At 47.3% G+C, this 17,731-nt stretch overlaps 1 protein-coding gene across 1 annotated transcript; it reads right to left on the minus strand.

The window, feature by feature from the left end:
- Positions 1 to 1,769: 1,769 nt before the first annotated feature.
- LOC125944669 (uncharacterized) lies at positions 1,770 to 4,192 on the minus strand. The gene has a single exon (XM_049665342.1). It carries the CDS (start codon positions 3,929 to 3,931, stop codon positions 2,405 to 2,407), a length of 1,527 nt encoding a protein of 508 aa, XP_049521299.1. The 5' UTR covers positions 3,932 to 4,192; the 3' UTR covers positions 1,770 to 2,404.
- Positions 4,193 to 17,731: the final 13,539 nt, after the last annotated feature.

A 17,731-nucleotide genomic window follows, 5' to 3' on the forward strand; every position in this document is an offset into this window, starting at 1 on the left:
CAGCACAGCTGAGAATTGTAAGTGAAAGTACCCACAAAATTTACTGGCACCTTCGCAACTTGAGGTGTTTCTGTTTTTGCCGCTGGACAGATCGGTCTTTATTCAGTGACTTAGTATAAAAGTGCAGGCGCGTGAGCACAAAAAACTGTACAATTTTTGCAGTTAGTTCTTTGCCATGGTTGACACAGCCAACTTGATGAAGCTTAATGGTACTCAGGAACGACATGAAATCATGAATACTGAATGCCTGCAGCTTCTCAGTAGAGAAAAAAAAGTAAATGCTTCTTCTAATGTTGCCACAAGCATGGCCAAGTCATCCCCAGGATATAGCAAACCTCCTCGATCAAATTGTTTGGTAAATTCATTGTCAGCACTTTCTGCTACATCCTGTTTTTTCATGGCTAGCTTTGATGCGCATGTGCCACAAGAATGTTTAGTCCTAAACCTTCTAGCTACATATCCAGACAGGTAGTAAACCAAACGGCTGTCACTTTTCTCTACCACATAGCTGCTGTGGTCGCTTCTAAAAGCAGACTGAATGACATCGCCAGCACCATCTATATCTCCAGCCTCGAGCATGTCCTCAATAATCTCTCTTAGTCCGAAAACGGCACTGTTACTTGCGCCTGCTGAAGATGTGTCTAGTAGAGCATTCACAACCTGTGCCGGGGAGTTTCCAGACTTTGGTGGTCGCGCAAGATTGTAAAAACTCAAACAATTTACAGTTATCAGAAACTGCCCCGGGCTTGGGTGGTCATTTGTACCTGAATACTGTCTTATTATACCAAACAAGTTTTCCAACTTGTCTTGACTTAATCTTGATGTCAGCAAGTATTTAAACGCCATTGACGATGTTAAATACTGCAGAAGTGAGAGTGTACTGTGTATCGTAACTCTCATACCCTCAGCAGTACCTTTGCTTATGAAGCCACCTCCACATTTTTAGGAAGCTTCTTCCCATGCGTCTAAGATGACAAGAAAAGCCTCAAGCTCAGCAACATCTTGTTATGACGGTCTAAGTCCTCGCTTTGGACACCTTGACGTCATTATCGATATTAGCCGACTGAGGCGTCTCACAAGTTGTTCAGTCGCGGACACTGAGCTGGAGAACTCTGGTACATCTGATCGGTACAGAAACATACCTTTCAGAACTTCCTCACTGAAAAGCGTGAAAGCTAAATTTACTTTCATCTTTTCAAAGGAGTTTGGTCGGATATGCGCTTTTGTTACATGTGGCATCGCTTTAAGTGTCAAAGAGCTGTTGTCTTTGGCCCCCATGCTGCCTCTATAACTTCAATGCATGCACGCCCATCCGGAGTCGTGAGCCCAGTGCTGACAAACGTATTGCGGATGCATTTCACTAGATGAGGAAAATCGGAACAGAAGTGCAGCTTTCTTGAAGAGTCTACAGGATGTGACACCTTGCACGTGATGCCACCTGAGTGTGCTGAAAAAAAAGTAGGTACGCATGAGATTGTTGAAATTCCTAAGCTCAAGGACCAGCAAATGTTATTTCAACATAGTTAGCCCTGCAATACTACTGACTGCAGTGCTGCATATTACAGGTTAAACAAAGTGTCGTACCACCGATTCCAAATGACTTCCACATGCTGCAATTCCAAGTAGCCCCGTCACACGACACAAAGTCCACGAAGAGACCGGCTTTTTCTGCCAAAAGAATCGCCTCAAGAAGCAGCTTGGAAAGCATGTCTGCCTTGATATTTCCTTTTGAGGAAAACACGCCTAGTATCTGTGCCCAGTCCCCTGCAGAACAAACAAATAAAAGCGGAGTCAACAAGCGTGAATAAATACGATATATTAGAGACCCCTTGCAGGCGCATGTGAAAAATCCAAAAATTAAAATTTCTGCACAATTTTCTAGAAAAAAAACAATTTTCTGAGAAGTTGATGCAGAATACATTAAAAAGGTGATAATCAGATAATATTTAGCTTTAATTCTCATTTTCCAGAATATGGCACGCTTTTGCTCACAAACTTGAAAACAAAAATGAGAAGCCACAGAGTTGCTCTGTTTGACGTGGTTGTACACAAAAGTACGCACTTCACAGATGCACTTGTGTTAATGTCTTCATATGTTTTAGTTAGTGCGCAAGACATGTTTTGTACTACGGTTTCCAACTTGGTTAAACTAGTGCCTCACATATCATACTGAATGCACAAGAAAGATACTACACAGAACTACTCACCCTGAAAGGGTTGAAAAAGCAACACCATCCCATGGTCTGCTGATGTGGATCTTTGCTCATCTGCTGTGAAGCTGCCCAGGTCAACAAATCCTTCAACAAACCCTAAAAAAACGACAAAAATTTGTAGTTAACACGACAACAAACAGAATTATTTGGCATATACGTTGTTACTGAGAATTCGGAGTGTGATTTTTGCATCAAATAATTATTTTCATATTTAAATCGTGTAGGGTGTAGAGAAACGTAGGCAATACATACCTGCTTGGTTGACACCAAAACTGCTCAGAAAGCTTCAGTTCATCGAAAATGATGTCACCGTGTCGGCTGCAGACATCCATGCTTTCAGTCTTTGCACTAAGGGCCTTAAACACAGTGTCATTAAATCCGAAGCCACTCTTGAAATTGCTCACATAACGCTGTAGACAAGTTCGGCTTGGCAGGACAAGAATTTTCTGCTTCCGAAGGTGCTCATAGAGCTTTGGACTCCTCATGCGAAGCAGCACACACTCTAGGATCCAATTCTTTTCATACAGCATGCCACATGTCGATTTTCTTTTAGCTGCACTGAAGCATGCCATAATTGCCATCTGTTGTTTCTGAGGCAACTTTTTAATGCGTTCATTTAATTCTTCATCTCCAATTTGCTCATTGGCCGACTTCATCATGTCGAGTTCCCTCTGTACGTTCAGCAGCTCTCGTTGCGCAGCTACCAGACGGCGGCAAGTGTTGGCACGCCTTGCAAGGCGTTTAACTGAAACGCCATGCTTCCGTCGTGATTGCTGATTTTGCAAGATCTTTCGTAGGTACTTGCAGTGCATGCAAGGGCCCTTACTTTCGCACGTTAGGCTGCACTCAGGCGAAAAGTACAAGCCGGCAAAATACTCATATTTTCCGACTGCGTTTGGTTTCATACCACAGCCAGCACATAAAACCAGAGAATGTGCGCTGTTCAGCACCAACTGCGCCTCATCTGGTGAGGAAACATTGAGTTTTAGGTGCAGCTTGCCCCTAAGAAAAACAGAACAACTGACTGTTCCTACTTGCTCAACGGCCTGTTCAAACTTCACCAATTTCGGCAGCAGTAGGTGATCCAACTCGGCACCCTCTAACTCGCAAAGGCCGAAAGTGACGGTCCCTGGTTCAGTGGAAAACGATAGTTTGTTCCAGCTTGTGTTAGGAAGTTTGATGTTGCGGCACACGTATTCCGTACTGACTTCACTCTGCGGCTCCACTTCTATCGTGTCAGTATGTACAGCTTCGATAAACTCCGATTCTGCAGCATGTTGTGCTTCTATTACTTGTTCACTTTCTTCCGGCGCCTGCTGCTTTACAGTAGTCCTTCTTCTTTTAGTCGGGGGCTCACCTTGTTCACACAGGTTTCTCTCCTTCCTTCTAGTCGGCGTTTTCTTTGTGAGGTATTTTGGCGCATCCGGGAAGATTGTAGGAACGGCGTCCTCTGTTAGCAGCGGCCGATCGCGTGGAATTTCAACCATCTCACCATTGATAACATGACGATAAGTCCTCTGTATAAACGTTGCCTCGAAGTGACATTCACAAACGACGCAGTCGTTGGTTAGTTTCTTATCGCCCCGTTTTATATTACGGGCCCACTGCTCCCGTTTCAATGCATCCTTGGGAGCTCGAAACGACGACACCCTTGCCGGACACGACTTGTACCCACTTTTACAACCGAGCACAAAACACGTACCTGCTTTCGCTGGCATGGTAATAGTGTGTCGCTATCCGGAATCATTCACATGGTGCGCGTCCAGGAGTCACACAAACACAGTTGCACGTGTGGAAGTTTGCGCACAGTGCCAAATACACGCGGCTGTAGCAGCTGTAGCAATGGCTGTAGCGGCGAAGATCTCGCGCGCTCCCGACGGCGGCCGCGCCCCAAGCGGCGTAAAAAATGTCATCGAGTTTTGTGCGCCTCTCTCCCATGGCGCGCATATGGCGACCGTCACACTGCCCCTTCTAGCCACCATAGCCATGGGGTCGACTCAAGGTATAGTTTTATCAGCTGTATAAACTTGGACATGCAGCAGCACCAGCAACGCGCAGAACTGTTGTCGACGCCGTCAGCGTTTTGCCCGCGTTCGCACCGAACGCGCGCGGCGTTGGTGACTGTTGCCGGTGCCTCTGGGGCGCCTACCGTCATGCCTCTAACCTAAGCTGCTTCGCATTATCGCGCGCGGAGCCGCAGGTCCTGCCATTCGTTGCGCAATCCGCAGAGGAGAGGAGCGTAGGAGAGGAGAGGAGGTGAGACAAGGATAGAAGAGGAGGTGGAGGAGGATGCGCATGCGCAGTATGGGCGTGAACGCACGGCGGTTGGATGGATGGAGAGAGGTAGAGGGATTGACATAGCCCCAAGCATAAGATGCTTCGCATCTAAATGCAGCCGTGGCGGCCGCATTTCGATGGTGGCCAAAAGCAAAAACGCCGGTGTCCCGCGCATTCGGGGCACGTTAAATATCCCCTGGTGGTCAAAATTAATCCGGAGTCCCCCCAGTACGGCGTACCTTATAATCAAATCTTGGTTTTGACACGCAACACCCCAGTGTTCAATTTAGTTCAATATGAGAACATACGGGTTTTTATATAGGGTGTTTCACGAGATATGTTCGACGTTCCTTAAATATAAGGAATATGAAATAGTATTTAAACGATATCTTCTGGATTGCTTTTACCACAAGGCGTACCTTTGAAAATGACTTGAACTGGCTGTTTCGAACGAAATATTCCAAAAAGATATGATAGGAAATGTAAAGGACATTCAATAAAAATTCACTGAAAGGAAACGACGTCCTTCCAAACTCGAAGAAAGATCACATGTCATTAATCACCTTCATAAGACATATGACCATATGGGACTATTTCTCTGCAAAAAATTCTCTAGAAAACCTGAAGAAAACTGAGACTAAAGTAATCAAACAAAAAGCTGGAGGCGACCCTAATCCTTGATTAAATGACTGGTAGTGGCACTCGCACGTCGCTGTTGGTGTGCCCTGGTGTATTCCTTGGGTTAAATTTCTTTTATTAAAGTAAAGTACAAGAGAGACACAGCCATAGCGAACCGAACTCGATGGAGCGAGCGAACGAACGTCCTTCCCCTACTAAGCACTGAGGAGCAACTGATGAAGTACCGCAGTGCGCCTCTACATGCGAGCGAGGAAGCGAAGGAGGGCAAGGAGGGAGCGACGCGTAGCCCCTTACCGAGCGGCGCGCGAAGAGCAACTTACGTAAACTTACGCGCCCCTCTGACACCCAGGTCAGAGCATGCAAGGAGCGCGATGAACAGCTGCGCGCGAGCCAGCGCATGGGAAGAGAGTGAAGGAGAGAGGGTAGGGGAAGAGGAGTATGTGACGTCAGCCCTCCGCTCCGCGAGACAGGTGTTCACTCTATGTGATACAGACCTTGCCCTCCCTCCCCCCTCTTACTAGTAATGAGCCCGTTAATTACTATGCCCCCATTCTGTGTGTGAGGTCACTGATGTCTCTTGCGGTTGTGCATGACACAGCAATTTGGCCTAACTTGTGTTAACGTGGCTGGTATCTAAACTGTAAGATACTGTCACTTGATGTTCGGCAATTAGTGATTTCTAATTATTTCCTAATCATTCCTGTCACTTAACTAACTCAATTTGTAACTAAACTTGTGCTCAGATGTCACGTCTATTATCCACATTAAGTAGAACCATGAATTTCGTGGAGTTATTATTTTTTATTTTTTATTTTGAATTTCGAACAAACTTGCAGTCGGTGGTCGACCGTAAGTCGCTGCTTAAGAAACAAGAATGTCACTGGCTGCTCGTGCCACTAATAAAAACTAGCTTTTCATGACTTAAATAATCGTATGGGTCACAATATTTATTATTCAAAGGCATTTGTGAACTGTGTTCAGAAACACGGAAAGACACTGAAGCACTCGTCAAAGTATTCGTCCCCAAGAATTTAGATTTTTCCAGTGGGCGAAATTCAGCGTTTCCAGAGATTAGGAAAAGGTAAGCAGGAACGAGATGGCCCTACCATCTCTAAATTTTGAAATATCAAAATTAACGCCCCATTAAGCTGAGGAAGCTAGAAACACATCGTATATAGATTGAGAAAGACTTTTTCGCCCAGGGTGCAATTACATCGGAAAAGATCTGAGAATTCCTATGCGAAAATACAAAAGCGAAAAAAAAAAGAAACATGAGACAGATATAAACTCTTGTTGGATAACCTAGTACGTAACGAAACTGTATTATTTCAATCCACTGACTAATCAAGTAAGTGGCCTGTGCGGAAACTTGATCGTCCCGCTACGAAACACTGAGTTGAGCAACAAAGCACGAATGCAATTTTATAAATATCAGTATCAAATTTCAGGAGCCTATTTCGCGAATAGGACTATTTTTGTGCTTACCTCGAAGCATGCTCGGCCGATGTTGTGCTTTCCACAGATACATTGTCGTGCGCTGACATAGGAGCACTATCGAAAACCATAAACTAGCTGAATTTGGCGGGTGCTAACAGACTCCGATAGGGCAAGTCGCAGCTGCCGGAGGGGCGAAGCGCAATCCCCTGAATTTTTAGGCACGTGTTAGGGACAATGAAGCCCAAACCTCATGAGAGCGATTTTGTGCGCGACGGCGACGAGCGACCACTTCGAGCGACGAAACGGACCGTCGCGCGATCAGATCGCTCGGTCTTTTCGCTCAGTCGCTCGGTTCTAGAAATCTAGATTTCGTCGCTCGTCGCCCGGAAGTGCTATGAGCGACGCCGGAACTGGATATACATCAGTCAAGCACTACCGATTGTCGCACGGAACGAGCAAACGACTAGATTTTGATACGTGCAAGGATAATACGTAATGCAAGACCTTTAGAAATATTTATGCTGCTCTTTACACCAGAACACATCAACTTAAATTAATAAAGCAAGCGTCACGCCAGTTTCGGCGAGTATTTGCTGCCCTCATACCGGCAACACCGGGGAGACGTCGCTCAAAGTCGTCGCTCGTCTCGTCGCTCGCATGCAGTACGACTTGTAGGCGACGAGCGACCGCGACAGCCACCTCCATCGCGTCGCTTGTCGCTGTCGCGCGCAAGATCGCGCGCATGCGGTTTATACTTGACGTGTGCGTCCAAATTCTGTCTTCCAGGGATTACCACTCCACCACCTCGGGATGCTGTTGTATCTTTTCTAAATATTATAATTAGTTTGAACATACACAGCTCATTGTAAGCTTAAACGAGTCACTAAATACATTGCAGAAAATATTTCTAATGTCCCCTTTTATTCTGGCTGGCGAGTTTATTTATTCCAATATTGACTGGTGGGCATGCATGGCCGTCGGTGGGACACGAACACGAGAGTATCCATATACTTTCTTTATTTTACTTGCACCAGATGGTTTCGGTTGCCACGCGTGGCGATTTGATTTTGGACCTTGTGCTCACTACTGATCAAAAGAACACGTTAGTTAACGTGTTAGAAGGTATGAGTGACCCCGTAATCTTGCACTGGGATATGAAAGTATTCTGGGAAAAACAAGAGATGAGAAAAAAAAAACTATATTTTACTATGGGCGAGTAAATGTTGACATGATGGTAAGTCAACCATCTTTTTACTGCGAAGCTGTTAAAGGCTCACTCTTCGATGGTCGCCTCCGGCAATAGAAAAAAAAATCACAGCATATCCACGAAGTGAATGATGATGAGTGGGCAAAGCACCGGGGGATCATTCGGGTAAACCACAGCTACGGACGAGAGATAAAGAGAGCGCGCGTCGGGAACGAGAGAGAAAATTACACCATCTTCCCGTAGGGAAACCCTGAGTAGTATGCGAAGCAGCCATGGGGTCGACTCAAGGTAGTTTTATCAGCTGTATAAACTTGGACATGCATACAGTGTACTAGAACAGTTACACTGTAGACATGCAGCAGCACCAGCAACGCGCATAACTGTTGTCGACGCCGTCGGCGTTTTGCCCGCGTTCGCACCGAACGCGCACAAAGTGGAACCGGAACCGGAAGTGGAACCGGAGTGGAAGCGGAGTGGAAGCGGAACCGGAACGCCATCTAGTGAACACTTCATAAAACTACAGGTGGCTACATACTACTACTACTACTACTACAGAGGAGGGAACGACCCACACCCTAAGGAGCTTCGCCCCTAAAACTCTCATTGGCAGTATGCTGTATGTGCGAGTAAAAGGGCGCGAGGGCGAGGGACGCGTGCTTTCACGGGGAGCGAACGCACGGCCGAGAGCAAACGCGACTTCCCAGTGGAAGGGGAGCGGTGGGCAAGGAGGGCATCGAGGCGACCTAGACGGTGCGCATGCGTGCCCGCTCTCCCGCTGCGGCGCATGGTCGCAGCCCTGCCGGCCTCTGCCACCGACTCTCTCTGGACTCTCGCCCGCCTCTCCCCTAACAGTGTCGACAACGGCGGTAAGCCGTTCCGTCACGTAGCCAGCGTTTTGACAGCGGTTGTGTGTGGTCACACAAACAACGCGCACAACTGTTGTCGACGGCGGCGGCGTTTTGCCCGCGTTCGCACCGAATGCGCGCGGCGTTGGTGGTGTGTTTATGAAGAACGTGCCAACTTTTGCCGTACACCCTAAGGCGGTGTACCGTAGCGACCATAACGCCATAGACCCTGTGGTCACTAAATAAATGAAAGCCACCGGATCACATATATTTATAATTCTTTAATAGTTCAAATAACCAATTACACCATCAGATCTTAATAGTCATAATTGGAAATACATAATTCCCACCATAGTACAGCTTCGCTGGTATTCCATCTTCCCCCCAGTGGAAGGGCTGACAGTTTTTCATCGATGGCTCACTATAGAAGTTTCGTACATGAAGTGCCATACTGAGCTGTGAATGGTGACATCGTTTGAAGAATGGGTCCGACTACGTGCTAACGTCATAGAGCTGCCAACAGCCTGGTGTGCCAAGAGCCAAGAGCTGCCAAGAGCCCAAGCCAAAGAGGGCCGCTGCCTCTCCCTCACCCGAGCAATCCTCACGCCTGAACAGAGGGGTCGATTTGGGTGCAGGCTATCAGGTGTCACTTGCAAGTGTGGATGATGTTCACACCATGATAATCTTGTGAGCAAAGGTCCCAATCCCGTCTTGTGAGCGTGAAGATAAAACGCCTGGTCGCTCCTATTAGGCATGACCGGCAAGCGGGGAGAAGGACCGCGCTTAGACTAAGCGTGTAAAAAAATCTAAAAACGCACGCCTAAATAAGCGTGTAAAGTATACTATTAGCGTGATGCGCATCCTATTAGTAAAGGCGACCGACCAATGACAAAGAACACTTACCAGCGAAAAGCTTTGTGAATTCGGCTCCTGTTTCTACATGTCGGTGAGCTTACTGTGTTCCAAATGCGACGAGCCAATAAATATTGGTTGATTCCTTTTTCAGAGGAATTTCTCAAAACAAAAAAAAGCAAAACGTGTATTCTAAGAAGCAGTGGCAGCTTTGTTGGCCGTTAACAAAAAATTCACCGACGATTACAATACTCCCTAATGAGAAATTTGAGCGGAGCTCTAGCCGTGTTTTCATTACCCGTTATCGTCCCTAGCGCGGATAATCTGTCTCGTGCGGCCCGTTGCAAATGGAGCGAGGTGTGGAGCGACTGCCTCGCTAATTGGGAGATCGCGAAAGCCAGCCCGTGGGTGACGCGTGGGCGGGATTTAAACCTCCGCAAACAGAGCTCCGTTCATGCGGAACTTTGTTTTCGTATATGGTATCGGTGGACGCGCTCGCCGCATGACATTGCTGGCGTCATCGGTGAACAGACGACGCGGGCTACTCTGGCGCCATCTCGTAGCCATCGTCGCCGCAGAGCCCGCCTTGCGGGACACTACACTTTTCTTCTCGCGATTTCGTCATACCCTCCTCCTCCGCTTTACCCCTCATTTGGTTCCGCTGCACCTTCCTCCTCCACTTCCCTCCTCACACTCTCTTCGCTATCACCGTCTTTCATCCCCCGCTGTGCTCCGCGTTCGCTCTTTCAGTTTTCGCAGTGCTTGTTCGCTCGGTTGCGAGGGACGCCGACGCTCGCGTAGGAACTGGCGCCTATGAGAGATGCGCTCTAAAAAGTCGCAGTTTAGCCCTAAAGGTGAAGCATCGATGGCGATAGCAAATTAGTAGCCATCGTCACTGCAGAGCCCGTCTTGCGCGACACTACGCTTCTCACGCTTTCGCCATATGCCATACGAAGTAAGGATAGTAGTTATATCCGCGGTATAAACTTGTAAACATTCGCCTACTAACTAAATTACCAAGCATGGTGTCACACGTACACAAGTAAACATGAACACATCTCATTCGATGACCGCGGAAACTCGCTGTCAAAACGCTGGAGCGCGGAAGCGCGGCAGCAGCAGCGAGCGAATGGACCTTCGTTCAGCATCTCGCTTCAACGCGAACTAAGCGGCGAAAACACAGGTCACGGCGGACTCTGTCCCCACGCGGCCGCGCCATACGCAGCAGCCGCAAGAGTAGAACGCCCGCCCTCCCTCCCCTCCCCCCGGTTACTTGCGCGCGACGGAAGACGACGCGCTCCTCCGCGCTTTCCTCCCTTGTGCACGCGAGAATGAGCCGCCGTCGTCGGCTTACCCTCACACGCATTCCCTCGAACTTCAGCATAGGGCACGCGGCGACGATGTTATCGCCCTTGGACTTAAAAAGGGCCCCCAAACCACCCAGAGGTCGACATTTAGTTGTTGTGTTGCAGTTGTGCACGAGTCTACAACGAACACGTAGCCGCGAGAATTTTTCGAAATGGTGCCGTAATAGCGGAGTTATACGCGTTTGATGATGGAAACACGGCCGTCGCTCGTTTCGCTCTTCCCTTCGCTACTCTCCTCGTCAGCTTGTCTCTCCTCCTCGCCGAGTGCGCCTCCAAATGTCACGTGACATAGGTAATCGCCAACGCGCTTCTCAAAACACTGTCCACTTCCGGTTAAGGCACGTCCAGGCTAGCGGCAAATACACCGATGGCGAACCAGCCCCCAGCGCCGTAGAACGCCAGCCGCGCGAGAGGTATCCAAAGCAGACGGCAGTTCGGCCGGCGCAGCGCCCACCGCATGACTGACGGGCCAATCGACGACCGCGAAGCTGCGCGCCTGCGCCACCGGCGACGCAAACATCGGCTGCAGCTTCTGTTGCAAGCAAAATAATTTCCCCTAGAGAAGGTGATGCCTAATTGTACATTTTATGAAAAACGATATCCACTGTCAAACGTGAAACACGAATGAGAGCTCCGATACTTGTCGAGCTCAGCTGCAGTGCACGGCTACCGACGGCAGATGACCGGCTCATCTGTGCTCGCATTGTAGCCGACAGCGCCGCTAATATCAGCGTATTTTCTTCTTTGTGTACAATTATTGCGAGGTGCGACAACAACGGTAAGAAAATATTGCGGCTTGTGAGCGTCGGCGATTCATTCCGAAGCGCCGTTCGCTTTAGCATTGAAGTGAACTGGAGAAGGCCTAGCGACGATATGGGCGCCACGTCGAGCGATCGGCGGCTGTGGCGATGAGGCTGCCGCACAAATGGGTCCCGGTCTCATTCTGTCTACGGCAAGGAAATCTCGTCCTTCGCAAGGAAAACCGCCGTTGAACGGCGGCCCGCGAATGGCGAACGGCATGCGGCGAGTTGCCGTGCCGGTAACGTGGACGGGCCCTATAATTAGCCGCGACTCAGCGCGTCTCGGCTACCCGATTTTGCTGCCGTGCCGGCCCGTGCTCATGCGTAGTGTGCCGCTATAGACCCGGTGTTGCGCGCACCTTTGGAAAGGCCAACACTGTCGCGCTCTGTTCGCGCAGCTAATCAGACCGCTAAGCACGACTATGTTGGAACGTGACTGATTTGACACTTACGTTCCAGGCTGTAATTACCTATTCGCAAGGCGCGCACAAGCGAGCAACACGACGAGGAAGAGCAGGGAGCGCGCGTACCTGCTAGCAGACAAACCGGAAGTCCTAGGTTCTTGTTCGACCAATGGACATCGTCACCGCCGTTGACATCACCAGATGCACCCTGGTGACATCGTTACGACCGTTGGGGATACCGGAAAGGCCACGAGAAGAACACGGCATTGTTCTTTTTTTTTTTTTTTTTTTTGGCGCGCCCGCGGTGCGTAGCGCTGCAGCGTTTCACATCGTTGATCGTGACGGCATTTGTTACGATGCGTATGTTTACTTGAAATGTTAAAAACATACCTGAGGTGGTTTAGGGGCCCTTTAATACGGAACATCACGGTGACGGCGACGGCAGAAATGCGCTTGGATTGTCCTATAACTGTTATGGCAATAATGAAAGTCTATAAATCCGCCTTGTCTTTTTTTAATTGCAGTTTTGCTCCGAAGGGGGAGCGATGACAGCCACAGCATGCACCCGAGGCCTGTGCTGCTGCGCAGCGTAAACATCAACGCGGAGCTATACCATGCGTCATAGGTATATCTGACGCAACGGTGAATGCTTATGTGGCGATACCGTGAGTTAGATCTCCGGCGGCCTTAATTTTCTACGGAATTTCTCAGTGATAAAACAAATGATACCTAAATATCATCACTGCAACAAATATACGTCATCAAGAGCACAATTCCTCCATTAATGCAAACCTTTCTTACCTTTCTATGCCTACTATCCTAACAATTAGTTAGGTGCTAAACGGCAAAGTAGTGCTGTTAAAATTGGTTCACTTGGTGCTCAAAAAAGCTACTTCTCTTTTCGCGCTAGGCAGCTTCGCTGGTCATGCACCTTCACAGAGTGGAATGACTCATGGGTTTTTCTCACGAGGTTCTACATTACCTACGGTATGTAGTGGAATAATATTTGGCTCACAGCTTTGTCTACAGATCGGCATCATTTTGTTACTATTTTCGAAAAGGGGAACAGGGCCCCTTTAAGTAACATTACCAGTATTAAAGCTCCCATGGCACAGAAAAGTATGTACACCTTGCATTGCACGTTTTCTTTGTAAACTTTCCTTTAACGTTTTACTCACCGTTGCTGGTCGATTTGGCTGTATACACAAGCTCTGCACACACAAGTGCAGTTTCCGATTGGCTGCGTTGCTTCACTGCGCTGGTTCGGTGACTGCATGGTGAGAATGAAGCCAAAAGTTAAAATCTGTCAAAGTATTATGCGCCCAGGGGGCAGTTGCGACACACCGGGAAAGCACGCGGAAATGCGTGAATGTTTACGAGATTGAGAATCTTGTTCTAGCTAGATGTGAACCGCTAGGCATTAAAGCACACGACGAAACGAACGAAAATAAACCCAGAAAAAAAAAAGAGAGATGCGGTCTCCGCATAAAATGCACGCTTGTGGTATTCACTCAATTTTTTAGGTAGTTGTTATACTTGGGCGGTTTCCTTCCGCTGTTGGTCTGAAAACATGCAAAACTTACTTTACAAAACTTCCTTACAACAGCATAAATTATCCGCAAAGAAAATTCAGTCTTGCGTGTAATCTTCTGCTGACGTTATCATGCTGGTGTTGTGTTAACTTACTTCGCCACTACGCGGTGTTCAGATTTCGTGCTTTTGTTCATATATTCTCGGATTCGGCTTCACGTATACACTTATGCAGCTTATTTTACCTACGGTGCTCTGGCATATGTACACTGTATTTCGTGAAAAGAAAAAGGAGGGAAGTTAGCCAAAGAGAGCGAGAAAGAGACTATTAAAGACACAAAGGGTAACTGGATAAACTGTTCAGTTGGCTGCTTTGTACTGGCGAAGGGTGGAAAAGATGAGAATGGTAAGCGTGCGTGCGTGCGTGCGTGCGTGCGTGCGTGCGTGCGTGCGTGCGTGCGTGCGTGCGTGTGAGAGAGCGCTATAGAACATCTGAAAATACGTGTGAGCAACTGGGCAAAATGAGCCCCTCTTCCACAGACTTGCAAAACACGTACCATATACAGGGTGTCCCAGCTATCACGCAGCACGATTAAAAAAAAAGAGAGAGGAACGGCGTTACGCGAAACAAACCTAGTGCGTATTGTTTTCAGTAAGTGGAGTAGCCGCCAGTAATTTTTTCGTTACTGAAATTTAATTAGGTAATTGTAAATAATTATCTAACTCGAGAAGTACTGTCCTAATTATCAAAGTGTCAATGAGAAAATTGCAGAACAACATGAAAAACTCCCGATACAGCTTCAATACGTGCTACATAAATGTATTTTTCCGAGTGTGAAATAAACCCGCGAATAGACGCAGAATTGCCGCGCGACTGGCCGCTCGAGGCACTTTGCCTGTATTCGCGGGCATCTCGGGTCCCCGTCCGCAGCCATAACCTTCCGCACGCACATGTTGACGTGGTAAAATTTTTTTCTTTCTTTTTTTTTATTACTGCGCAGTAACCGTGTTTGACATTTAGTAAAGCGAGAACAATGAACTCCTTGTACTGCCGTTAATGCTACGCGCGCACATGTCGGTTCATTGTTGTCATTCTTCTTCGTTTGCTTGTCATACTTTCTTTGGTTCAGTTCGCTCTTTTGTTCTTTTGTTTTGCTTTCTTGGACATTTCGCTGTATTACTTTTTTTTTTACCCTTTCTGTCGTACCTGTCGGGTAACTCTCAATTTCTATTTGTTTATGCAATTCTCTTGCTTCACCTAATTTCTTTCACTCCAGTTCACCTGTGCCGTTTGCGTTTTTAAAAGCGTTTTTAAAAGCCTCCGTTCGTCTGGTTGACCTCCATGCCTTTTCTCTCTTCGCTTTCTCTCTCTTTCTCTTTAAAAGCCTCCGTAACGTTTATTTTTTGTTCTTGTTGTTGTTTAGCAAGAAAGGCACAGAAACGTGATCTGAACTGTCCCTGCGCAATTTTCGCTTCTCTCTTTGACAAGTGCAAACAAAATTTTCTAAGCAATTGCGCTGCGGCGTACCTTAGGTATAGCTCCATTATATACGCGTTCTGTGGTGCGGCGAGAAGGAAGGTGTGACGTCATAGCACGATTTTTACCACGGTCGCCTTTGTTTCGAAATGCACCTGCGTATATTAAACAGGCAGGCTCTGCAGAGGCTGTTCTCCGTGGATTCTCCAGGTTTTCAAGGTACCGCTTTTTCTGTCAGCTGTTACGCTAACCAAAAAAAAAACGTGCCATCATAATAGTTGATGCGAACTGCCTCCGCGGTCGTTCTAATAAAGTTAATTTCGAGATGGCAAAAGCTGTGGATAACATACAGTCAGAGCAAAACTTTGACTTTGCGGCATGTCCGTTTTCTCTGCTGGTTTCGCAAGGGCTTGCCTGACTCACATTACGCAAATATCACTTGCGAAACGTGAGTTATTCAAAAACCCGCGTCATACAGTCGTCTTAAGCGCACTTGTCATTTTTCGTGGTCCTTGATTATACCTTAAGGGCGCGTGTGCACCAAGAATGCACAATGCACGAGTGCGCAAAGTGCGCTTTAAAAACGTTTACTTTTATTGCGATAGCAATTATATGGACACTTCAACCGGATTTCTGCCGTCGGCGTCGCCGTCGCCGTCGCCGTGAGGTTCCGTATAGATAAAATCTTCGCCGCGCGCCGTATGCCCGAGCGGAAGCGTGCGGGGACGCGCGCTATCACGGAGAGCGAACGCACTCAATCTCCCACGCGCAAGCAAGGAAGCCGGAAGCCAGCGCCGGAGGAAGCCGGGGGGGGGGGGGGGGGGGGGCGCACTTCTACTCTGCCAACAACCGCGCTCGTCGCTCGCCCGCACCGTCTCTTATCTCCACACGGCTCTGACCTTTATGCACTGTGCATTCGCCGCTCAGTTTCTGTTGAAGCGATAGACCGCACGTACCTTCGCCCGCTGCAGCGTATGCGCTTGCTGCCAGCGTTTTGACAGTCGTTGTCTGCAGTCATTCAGTGTGATCTATTCATGTTTGTTTGTGCGCGCTCACACCACGCTTGTTCATTCAGTTAGTAATAGTCGGGCCACATTTTCCAACGCACGCTACACATGTAATGCTGCCCGGATCGGCAGTGCAGCGCTACAGGTGTGTCCCTTCGCACGCGCTGCCCACGGGAAGCGCTTCTCATCAACACCACCGTTTCACACGCGCCTTCTCGTGGTCATCGAGTCTCTCTTCACTGTCGGTCTACTTACGCCGCAGCACACCTGCTTACTTAATCAGCTCATGTTTACTGCAATTCATATTGCTACCAAAGCCGCTCACCTTACTTCGTATGACATTGCTGTGTTGCTATCGCATTCATTGCTTCGCCCTTAGGGCGAGACTGCGACATTTTTTTTAACACAGCGGCATTGTCACATATTATTAACGCATGCAAAAATACTTCATTTTTAGTAGCTGTTTTTCTTGTTTATTTGCACCACCGAAGGATATGTGATATTATTCTTGTTGTTCGTAATGACACCTTGGGAGTTTCTGTATAATGACGTCGCTGTGTTGTTTTCACTACTATATGATAACATCGTTGTGCGTACATTAACTTTTCTTGTGATGTTTCTCCCACAAAGCTATGTGTGCAAAAGTACATAAAACTGCATATGTAAGTGTACCATCTGTTCAAGAGACAAGGAGTTACTGGGGCCATATCTGTGTGCAAGAATCTCCTTCTTTCGTGTAATAAAGAAAAGGTGTCCTTGAAAAAATGAATATGCGCATGGTATCTATTGTTGCCAACTTTTGTTCCTGGCCCTGACGTTAAACTGACATAATGAAGTCACTAAATTTACGCTAAATTTTGCTCCCATGACGCTAAAATTGTCGCTAGATCAGCCGACTGAAGGATGGAAGTTTTATCGACGAGGATGTGGTTCTGAAACTTTACCACCTGACTGTATCTGAATAAATTCTGCTTACACAATATACAATTATCAGTATCTTGCAAGTTTTTGTTCTTTTCTTTGCTTAAGATAATTTTTGTGATTATTATATTCAATAATTTTATGTGTCAAGCACTTCCAGAATTTATACACATATGCTACTACGGCCGTTCTTTTTTTTTCAGTTATTTCGCCTCCGTTCTTTGTTATTTTCGCACTCAGGTTGTTTATGGTATCAAAAACAAACATGTTTCCTTGCCTAGAAAACAAGCCCTTTCTCCTACTATACAGTCAATTCTAAATCATGCTTCGTAACTTGAAATAACGACGCTATATTTCCCCGTAGGGTGTAGATTCTGCAAAGAGGGAGGGGACCGTGTTTTGCAACCTTCCACTGATTTTGACATCGCATCATGCCATTTTATTGCTACTTTCATAATAAAAAAAATAAAAGCAATTATAAAAACGGTGCGCAGGCGGTGAAATATGCAGCTATGCAGTTTCTTGGTGGATCGATAGCAAAAAAGCACCTCGCATGTGACGACCAAAACTGGAAAAGAAAAAAATGCAATTTCTGCCTTGGCATCTAAGCGCATGTGCCGCTCGGCAACGCACCGGCTTGATTATAACATAGGGGCGCACAAAAAATTCAGCTTCTAGGGAAGAAATGGATAGTGTGCCAAGATGAGACAAAACAAGGAATATTTCGATAGCTGCTGCATTCCGATTCTGATAGC

Source organism: Dermacentor silvarum, chromosome 4 (genome assembly GCF_013339745.2).
Source record: "Dermacentor silvarum isolate Dsil-2018 chromosome 4, BIME_Dsil_1.4, whole genome shotgun sequence".
Classification (NCBI taxonomy): Eukaryota; Metazoa; Arthropoda; class Arachnida; order Ixodida; family Ixodidae; genus Dermacentor; species Dermacentor silvarum.